The sequence below is a fragment of the Opisthorchis viverrini genome (assembly GCF_000715545.1).
Source record: "Opisthorchis viverrini unplaced genomic scaffold opera_v5_243, whole genome shotgun sequence".
NCBI lineage: Eukaryota > Metazoa > Platyhelminthes > Trematoda > Opisthorchiida > Opisthorchiidae > Opisthorchis > Opisthorchis viverrini.
In genome coordinates, this window is record NW_008751899.1 from 611,961 (window position 1) to 622,531 (window position 10,571).

Below are 10,571 nucleotides of genomic sequence, written 5' to 3' on the forward strand. Positions count from 1 at the left end.
GCATTCACTTTTTATGTTTGTGACCATGCTCTTCCAAAATAAATGATAATGTCGACTGTTACAGATGACGTTGTGGGAAGGCAGCAGTCAGCAAAAAATTCAACAGAGCTTGACAGTAGGTCTCAGACAAAGGTCCAAGAACACACGCAATCACATTTTAATGGTACCAAACACACACATGCGCGTCCACATTCACGCTTTGTTGTTTAAGAGGGGCTCTAATGCGCAGAGTCCCAGCAAAGTGGAGCAAAGCAGCCATCAAAGAAGAATACAACCGTGCTTGCAAATTGTGAGCCGTGTATTGAGTAGAAACCATTGCTCCACGGTAAAGCCCCCAACGGTCCCCTACAGCCAACCTATTCAAAATAAAATTTCGTCCGAAGCTTCCAGCTTACTGAAGAGATCAAAATTGAAAATAAACGAAACGTACTTCATGAAAGGCGATTTGGTAGCAGTTGCGAAATATTAAGATAAAATTTTTTATGATGAATGGTAAAGTTGGATTGGGTTGAGTAAAGCTCAATTACACAGGGAGACCGGCAACATACGATAGATAGATTCGGGAGCAGCTGGAACAGCACATCTCAACTGTCAGGAAAACCGTTTAAGCTGACTTTTCGGAGCATACTTACATCCTGTAAGAAGGCATGAAAGAGATGCTTGTTGCTCTCCAATGACGATAGACGCTATCGATATTTATCAATTGCCGGATACAACATCCAACTCTGGCCTCACTAGTTCCCAAGTCAGGGTAGCTTCAGAAACTGAATGCACATTGATGAAACACTCGATTCAAAAGAGTAACGTGACCTCTTGGTCCCTTTTCTTCAGGAGGCCGAATGGACCGCCCAACACGCCTACCTGCAAATAGTAAAGCAAAACGAAAGACGCCACAACTACTACTGGAAGGACGAGCCCAATGAAGAAGAGTTGAAGAAGCGAGGGAAGTATGAATGTACGGAAGGATGGGGTATGCTGGTACAAGGGTCATGTTGCCAGGGGTCTCAAACCCGAGTTCGAAAATGAACAAAGTTTCTCATTTGAGGACTCAACAGCAAGAGTAGCTACAGTTTCGTCCACTGAAAACAAGAATAAATATGTACTTCTAACCAAGAGAATCAAAGTAGTGTGTTTAGCAAACCTCTATTTCATAATCACAAACCAAATCAAGCCAGGGTCACATGGGCGCCACAAAATACACAGCTTCTTGGCCTATGAGAATGCTCAATATTCTTTTAGGGATAACTAAACGTTTCCTTGACCAAATCCGTAACAAAACTCAACCATCACACTTTTATTGCTACGCACTACTAACCTTGTTCCCAACTCCTGGTATCCTACGTAGAAATTCGCGTGCATCTGCTGTTGAACTGGACCGCAGGCTATGAAGATAAGCCACTCCGCCATGTTGTAGAACGTACCGGGCAGCGGCTCTAAAAGCAACCAGATAGACCAGTGAAAAATAGCACGATATATGTAAACTGCATCTCTTATCAAGCAATTGAAAAGTACATAGTATTCCTGCTTCCAGTAGAAAAAACCTGCCGTATGTGTTTTAAATAAGGTACACAGGGCACGTAGCTACAATTAATAGGTTGATGGGGAGATGTGGCTTTAGGGCCAACTTCCGCTTGACTTGGGGGAGGAAATATCGGCGATCGGCTCTCCCATCGGAAACATCCGTGGACTTGTTCCATGATTCCCCAAGCACGCCATAAAGCGCACGACTGCCTCTTGCAGTGTGTTCTGTGGAATTCATCTGAAGTTGTTATGCATCACATCCCCAACAGTATTCCGATCTTTTTTGAGAGAGACCCGGAAACCACGTACAGGATGGAGGAAGAGATGTGGAAGGCTATCGAGCAAAACAACACCTGATACACCGGGTCTACCTTCAGTCAGACCGAAGACATCTGATGGTGTGCTGCTTACGCCCACCATCGCACGCACAAAGTTACCTGCAGTCCCAGGTGGTGTTTGTTGAGTAGAAGCAAATCATTCGAAAATTCCGTTCCCTTCGTTACAATTAAGGTATAACCAACAATATATCTGTCGAAGTTCCGCCTCTGTCCCCAAGAAAGTGTCCATGACATGGAGCTACGCACGACGGTAGTACACTGAGAAGGAACGACAAAGAAACTCACGGAATGAACTTAGAACGGTAACCAAAGCCTAGTTTCTTGAGCCATTCCTCCAAGCCCGGCTCCGCGAGCGCCTCCAGACTAGGGAACAACCAGTGCTTCAGACCATGGCAAGAGACAGGTTTACCAAGCATCTCACACAAGTCCCTTAACAAACGGGAGATACGAGGGACGTTATTGTTAGCGGAGGTGATGAAAGCAAAAAGAGCTTCGACGGGATCCTGACGCAACAGGCGAATGCCATAGGCTTCAGCACACGATAGAGAGTTAACCGATTCCGATTTCGTGGAAGAATAGCTAGCAAAGAGTGCATCTGAACTCTGCCATCGGGTAATCAGACTGGGAAGATCGATGGAAAGACGAAAATAGTCAACCAAATCCTCTGGTTGATCAGTGCCATTGGTAACATCAGACTTGTTTGCGGTGGTCTGGTAGTGATAATAGTAAACGGGTCCACTCGCCTTAGACTGCTTCAATCTCCAAAGTCGACCGTTAACGACTCCATACCATTCATCCAGTTTGTCATTACAGATCCATCTGAAATCAGACATGTAGTTGAGAATGTTTTAAAGACAAACGCTTATTATCCGCAACGTCTTATTTAAAAAGTGCGGCAAAAACCACGACTATCCCTACGAAAATAAACGGAGTACAAAGACAAAGAATACAAAGGTGAGTTGAGCATGGAGCAGACATCATCAACGTAAGGTAATCTAGCCATAAACGAGTTAGCACGCCAAAGTTATTAACAAGAAGCAACTGCATAACTGCGAGCAAATTACCACAAAAGGTGTGAATGACTCAGTCAACATCACAATCAGTTGCGATAAAAAGTCAAACTATGGTTGTTGGAAAAGCGCCTCCACAATCGGATGGGACTGAGGAACTCGCTCACAAAAACAAACCATACAGAGAAGAAAGCAGGGCGCCTTCTGCAACCATCCCATTTCGAAGACAGATTTTTTAGTCAGCTTTGTAGTTCATAGTTTTACCGGACAGTCAAGTGAATTTCGAATCTCGACAATACAAAGGTATAGACGCAACCCCAGTTGTCCTTGGTCTCTATCTCGGATATGGCCACCAGGTTACCGTCAAGTCACCACCTTCGCGAGTTCACCTAACTTCCTGGCTCCATCCAAGAACTTCCATACACCAAAGTGCCTCACTAAACCTCGGATTTGCATCGCGACGCTACAAAGATTGGGTTCCCGAAGGAATCATTCACTCCGAAGCATGCTGCCCAAGCGTGTACGGCCAAGCCACCCGCTTAGACCGGAAAGAAAGCATGGATTACTTATTGATTAAAGCTATCTCCTAACGTGGAATTGTCGGTTGTTGGGCCAACACCAAGGTCAGCATAAAAATCTCCGAGAAGCTCACGGTTAAATAAAAACGGAACATAAGAGACTGACTGAACACTTCAGCTCACTGCTCAGCGACATGCACCAAAGACACCGCAACCTCAACGCCGTACACCATTAATTGCGACGCTTCTAGTCAAGTTGAATTAACCGAAATAGTTAGACAGAGAAAAAGTCTCCGGAAGAAGAGGGAGATCTACAAACCTCACCTCAAGCTTCTCCATAAGCTGTTCTGTTCAGAATGGGATACCTAAGCATTACCAGTGGGGTGTCTCTATACTACTGCCGATACCCAAAAAAGCGACAGAATGATTCAGGAAAATTACCGGTATCACAGCGTCTTGGCCACATTACAACTGTCTGCTGATTCGTCCGCATATTTTGACAGCTGCATAAGCCGCGACTGTACAATAACAGATTAGGCCGCGGACCTTCCGGTCAGTAAATTCGCGCTCTAACTACTTGGGCCATCTCACCCAAGGCTGGGGACCCTGCAGGGCATGACACGTAACTGAAACCAACGGTGTGGTCTAAATTTCACCTGTCGTTGTGCCTGGGATTTGTCAGGTGTCGCGAAGGACGCTGGGTCAAATCCTCGATGGCGTTTTACTTCCATACAGCGTTCAGATATGTTTATTTTCGTGTTGCCCAGTGATATAGGCATTTCACTCTTGATCGTCTTCTCTAGGTGCTTAAGACTGCTTTCCGCCGGTTCCGTAACCGTGCACTCCTCACCGAGACTTCCTTTCCTCAGTACTTAAATGAAAGTCGAAGATGATAATAATTGGCTGACCGGATACTCACGCAACCCCGTGTTTTGGAGCTTCCCCACAGGTTTCAGCGAGCAATCACCGCTGGCTTCATTAAATCCGGTCAACGAAAAAATATTGTGTCGGTCTTGAAAGCTGACGACGAGCTAGATAAGTTGTTTAACCCCATTAGGACCCACAACTGAATATACGTGGAGATTGCAACGTTTTTTAAAGTGTCGTGTTTGGCAATACTGTCCGCCTTCACCGATGTTTTCCGATGTTGCGATTGACTGGACAACGTTGTACGCCCTGTTTTACAACATCGCTCATGGACCTAGATTACACTGACGATATTACAGTCCTGTGAAAAGATCCAGAGGACACACTACCTAGCCTCGGTGAGGTCGGCAACTGCACGCCGCTGTTTGGATCTGAACTAAGATAAGACTAAGACTGATTGATAAGACTGAGTTCTTCACTATGCATATGGACGTCTAGTCCAGGCTGCTCAGTGTCAACGTAAAGCCCGTAAACCATCAGATTCATTTAGGTACTTGAGTTCCAATATACTCTCAAGTGGTCAAAAATGGCAAGTGTCCATATCAAAAACGTGAGAAAGAACTTTACGCAGCTTTACATCGTTCTGTGGAAGCGTTCATAAATCTGCCTTCGAACGAAGTTGCATGTACACACTGCGGATTTCAAATTCGTTATTAAACGTGAAACCAGGCCTATCCAACCTGACGATCTTGGGTGTATTTGAATGTCGGCAAAAGTACGTTGCAATGACAGAATATCCTATTATTGTGTCAAGGAAGGACTGTCTGAACTGATCCATCGACACCAACTACAACAGTTTGGAAACATCTTTACAAACCAGATCCCGAACTGTCTAAATTCCATCTGTCATCACTGACCTAGTTGTCTGTCTTGACCTGTTGTATATTTGCTCTGTTTTTCAAACGTTTCATCATTTATTGCTAAATCACTTTCTTTCTTTTTCAGTTCTGTGTCAAAGTTTTGGATGAATAAAGCCTAGCTTTCGGGCCCTCCGTCTTCTTCATTGACATTCTGATTGTCGTTGCACTCCGACCCTCGTCGTACACAACAATTTATTCATCCAAAAGAGTTTTCTTCGAATAATGGATCGATTCTTACGTCCTGAACGATTTGATACCGACCGCAATACTCAAGACTCGGCAGATACCTGGGAGCATTGGCTTCGTACTTTCACAAACTTCCTAGAGCCAATCGGTTCTCATTCACCAGATAAACTGAAAACCTTGTTCAATTACGCCTCCCCTAGTGTTTACCGATTCATCAAAGACTGCAAAGACTATGAATCAGCCATCGAAACCTTGCGAGAAATTTACGTACAGCCGAAAAATGAAGTTTTTGCACGGCATCTTTTGAACACTTGTAAACAGGACGGAGCTCAGAACCTTGATCAGTTTGTGCAGAAGCTTCGCAGTTTATTGCCAGACTGCCGCTTTACAGCCGTCAGTGCAGAACAGCATACCGATGAAGCGTTGCGAGATGCGTTTATTAGCGGACTTTATTCCAATACTATACGCCAGAGACTGCTGGAACATAAGTCGCTGGATTTTAAAACCGCGTACGACCATGCAAAGTCCCTCGAACTAGCGCAAAAACAGTCGTTGTCGTTTTTGCCGAACACTCAACTTCCCTGTGCCACCGTATCGAACGACCCGCCAAAGTCCCCACGTTCTCAAACGTCATCGCACGAGCAGGCGACTGCTGCCAGTGTGGGGTCTTCATGTTTCTTCTGTGGCTATGCTCGTCACCCGAGATATAAATGCCCCGCTAAAGATGCGACCTGCAAAAACTGTGGGAAGAAAGGGCATTTTCAAAAGGTATGCAGATCTACTGGTCCGCGGAACACCTCATCTGTTTCAAGTGCGCTATCTTGCGTCACTGCAGCGGCTCCCGAGTGTCTAAAAGAAGCAGTCACCGATGTGAAAGCCAATGGTGTCCCGCTTCGAGCTCTTGTTGATACTGGTAGCTCAGAAAGTTTCATTTCCGAAAAGGTAGTCCGTCGTAACAAGTGGTCTGTACTACCATCGTCATCTGAGATAACTTTGGCATCTATCCAGCACAAAAGCTTTACTCTTGGACATTGCTTTTTAACGTTGCAACACAAACAAAACAAGTATCCCTCTTTCAGGTTTTCAGTATTACGTGACCTCTGTGCAGATATTTTGCTAGGGCATGACTTTCTTAAGCTTCATAAGTCCCTGGAAATCTCATTCAACGGTGACAAACCTTCTTTTTCCCTTTGTGGCCTAATTGCTGCCAAAATTGAACCTCCCACTTTGTTCGAGCATATTGACCCAAGGTGCAAGCCAATCGCCATAAAGTCCAGGCGACATTCTGCAGACGACGAGGCCTTCATTGCTTCTGAAGTAAAGCGTTTACTTGACCAACACATCATTGAACCCTCGAAGTCCCCATGGAGAGCGCAAGTGCTCGTCACGACAAATGAACGACAGAAGAAGCGAATGGTGGTTGACTATAGTCAAACTATAAACCGATTTACGCAACTAGACGCTTATCCGCTCCCCAGACTTGAAGATTTAAGTACTAAAATAGCTCAATATCGTATTTTCAGCACGCTTGATCTTGAAAGTGCGTATTATCAGATACCCATTAAAGAAAGCGACAGAATCTACACGGCTTTTGAGGCTTGCAACAACCTCTATCAGTTCCGTCGAATACCTTTCGGAGTAACGAATGGGGTAGCCTGTTTTCAAAGGGTAATGGATGACATAATACGCGCCGAACAACTTACCGGGACATATGCGCATGTGGATAATGTTACCATTCGTGGAGAGAAGCAAGAAGAACATGATCGAAACCTCCAGCTTTTCCTCACCGTAGCACAAAAGTACGGCCTTCAGTTAAATCACGATAAAAGCACGATTTCCACCACTAAGCTCAGACTCCTCGGCTATGAAATTACTGAAGGTATCATCAAACCAGACCCTGAACGCTTCAAGGTATTGCAAGAACTGCCCGTTCCGAACGACATCAAGTCTCAACAACGAGTGGTAGGATTGTTCGCGTACTATTCTCGTTGGATAAGCCGTTTCTCGGATAAGATCTACCCAATCACTCACAATACAACCTTTCCTGTCCCTGAATCTGTTATAAAAGCATTTGAAAGTTTGAAAAAGGAGTTGATGGATGCAGCCTTGGTCACTATCGACCCGAGAATACCTTTGGTGCTCGAAACTGATGCATCTGATGTCGCGATTTCTGCTACACTCAATCAAGATGGCAGACCGGTCGCATTCTTCTCACGTACACTGTCTGCCAGCGAAAAAAAAACATTCCTCTGTTGAGAAAGAAGCTTGCGCAATTGTCGAAGCAGTGCACAAATGGAGGCATTACCTACTCGGGACCCATTTCAAAATTATAACTGATCGGCGATCCGTTGCATTCATGTATTCAACAAAAATGGAAAATAAAAAATGACAAAATCCAACGATGGCGGATGGAGCTATCGCCTTTTTCTTTTGACGTTACCTACAGAGCAGGCATAGAAAACGAAGCTGCTGACACGCCTTCTCGGCGTGTCATCTCACCTGGATCTAAAACGTTCACACACAACCCTATGTCATCCTGGAGCAACACGCATGATGCATTTCGTTCGTGCCAAGAATCTTCCATTCTCCCTAGAGGATATCCGACTCGTCATTAAGCAGTGTCATGTGTGTGCGGAACTAAAACCACGTTTCTTCAAGTCATCTGGCGGTACCCTCATTAAAGCCACACAAACGTTTGAACGTTTAAGCATTGACTTTAAGGGACCATTGCCTTCGACGACTCGAAACAAACGTCCTTGCCACAGTGGTTGCTTTCGCCAGGACCAGTTCTGATGCGGCGAAATACACGATCTTCAAAGTACGACCCCCTAGTCGAAGAGGTTGAGCTCCTGGAATGTAACCCTGAGTACGCATATGTCAGATACCTTAACGGCATGGAAGAAACGGTTTCCCTACGTCACCTAGCGCCTTCAGCAGATTTCGGATGTGCTCCAGCATCCGAACAGCAGCAACCGCAGTCAAACGCTGATTCATTTATTAAGCCGGAACTATCTGACTCTGCTTCGGAAAGTGAAGTGTCGAATTGTTCTGAACACCCATTGGTTATACAACAGCTGACATGGCCGTATGTCCTGCGCAACAGACAGGCCTGACATTATTCAACTATAAATCAAACTCCTGAGAACTTTCATCTCTGCGGGGGGTGAATGTTGTATATTTGCCCTGTTTTTCAAACTCATCATTTATTGCTAAATCACTTTCTTCCATTTTCAGTTCTCAGTGTCAAAGTTTTGGATGAATAAAGTCTAGCTTTCGGGCCCTCAGTCTTTTCCATTGTCATTCTGATTGGCGTTGCACTCTGACCCTCGTCGTACACAACATGATCATAATGGCGCTGTGACATCCAAGTTGATAACTTAAACCTCAACATCTGAGACCGACGCTGAAATACCGAGTACGTCGGCGGTCTACAGCACCGAACAATGGATCAGAGACCCATTATGCTCACTCCTTGTTGCTGATTGTGAGTCCCGGTTAGCAGCGATTCAGAATTGTCTTCAAGGTAGAGATTGCTCAGTGGTTAGAGCGCAAATTTACTGACCGTTCGAACCCGACCTCTGCATCTCAACTTCCCCTGTCTAGACGTGGACAACGTGGCAGTATCCAAGCCCTCGTGCTTCTTTGGGTGGCATGGCAGGTAAGCACTGAAAGGATGTTAAAGTTGAACGATTATCGTTTTATTATTATTTATTTTAATCTTGAAGGCGAGTCGTTTTCGTCAGGAGCCCCTTACACAATCCAAGGTTTGTGTGCAAACTGATATTTTTTACAATGCTTGCGAAAGTCTACACCATTTTCGAGACAAGTGACCGATTCGGGATCCACTAATACAAGACTGGCTTCTTAGCTGATGAGCGACGGGTCATATGCTGTAGAATACCTCAACCGGTAGGCATACTGACTTAGCGAGGGAACTCAAGTTAAAGTCCAGAATAAATATTGCGGAAGGAAAATGTGATGAGCTGTGAATTGAGCAAACGCTGGTAACCCGTAATTAATTTTCAAGTAGATTTCAACCTATGTGGACCACAATGAAGTCGTGCTCATGTAGCCACAAGCAGTAAGTAGCAGACGGACAAGTGAGCTTCAAAGTGCGATTCAAACCGTCGTTATATAACCAGGGTTAATAGTTAGTTTGTTGGTGTGTGACTACCAAAATAGCACTAGAACGTGATCACTCCCCCATAGCGTTCCTGGGAAAGACACTACACCTGCGAGTTGATGCCTTCAGCAGGGAAAAACTGGACTAGGGGTTGAAATCACAAGAAAAAAAAGTACCAATAGGTCAACACTGTTAAAAACTGCTCTCTAAATAAGATAACTTTCTCTGTAAACGTTTGCAACGGAGTACTTGTCTTTCTGGCTCACACAACCTGCATGTAAAAATCCGGACTACACCGAAGGTTGTAGTCAACGTAATTAAAATTTTGATTACCACCAGGCCTTTCTGCTGAAAAAAAGCTTACGTTACCACTGGAGCAAACCGCAAACATTAATAGGGTCATAAGGTAGTGATAAGACAAATGAGGCACAAACGAGCTAACAAAACCTGAAGTGCTTGAAACAATAGAATAGTTAAGGTGGAAAAACGAACTAACCGGAAAGCTTGACCGCTATTCAAAGTTGCTCGCAAGTTGAAAGACCCTGGGGTGGCTTTTAACGGGATCCACGACTAGGAAAAATGAAAAGCGATCCAGGTTAGACAGTTACTGGAGAATCTTCAGACGTATAAAGCTCATCACATCACAACCCGAAACGTCTGCTAAGGTATTCGTAAGATGACAACCGAATGTACCACAAATGGCTACCACTAACCAGCTGAAGGAAAGGTACGCCAATTATTTTTTTTTTAGTACTGTTTTACGGCGAGTAACTCCGATAGGGTGAGTCTACTTCAGTTGTATCACGCAAATCTTCTCTTCACAAACAACTGGCATCCCAATCCGTATAATTTTGGTTCAAACGGTAGGTCTTGTGCACTATTTAAAGGCTAATGAATTAACCACTGAAGTCTACATTTCCAATCATCATCATCATCAATGACAGCAACATCCGTATAATGTTCAAACGGTAGGTCTTGTGCACTATTTAAAGGCTAATGAATTAACCACTGAAGTCTACATTTCCAATCATCATCATCAATCACGACAGCAACATCAATGTTGGCACTGATGCTTCACTGCCGTACAA

The 10,571-nt window shown here is 44.6% G+C and overlaps 2 protein-coding genes across 2 annotated transcripts in view; one reads left to right on the plus strand and one right to left on the minus strand.

Annotated features, from left to right (window-relative positions):
* T265_08884 (hypothetical protein) overlaps positions 1-5,293 on the plus strand; it is a gene marked incomplete at both ends in the record, with an annotated part of 36,281 nt that extends 30,988 nt beyond the window's left edge. The window contains 2 exons of the mRNA XM_009174806.1: positions 832-947; positions 5,260-5,293. Of these exons, the coding sequence (XP_009173070.1) occupies positions 832-947; positions 5,260-5,293 (150 nt within the window). The remainder of the gene's footprint in view (positions 1-831; positions 948-5,259) is intronic.
* Positions 1-10,054, minus strand: part of T265_14692 (hypothetical protein) — a gene marked incomplete at both ends in the record, with an annotated part of 22,783 nt that extends 12,729 nt beyond the window's left edge. Inside the window, 3 exons of the mRNA XM_009174811.1 lie at positions 1,316-1,433; positions 2,145-2,678; positions 9,980-10,054. Coding sequence (XP_009173075.1) covers positions 1,316-1,433; positions 2,145-2,678; positions 9,980-10,053 — 726 coding nt within the window. The remainder of the gene's footprint in view (positions 1-1,315; positions 1,434-2,144; positions 2,679-9,979) is intronic.
* Between the last annotated feature and the right edge of the window lie 517 nt (positions 10,055-10,571).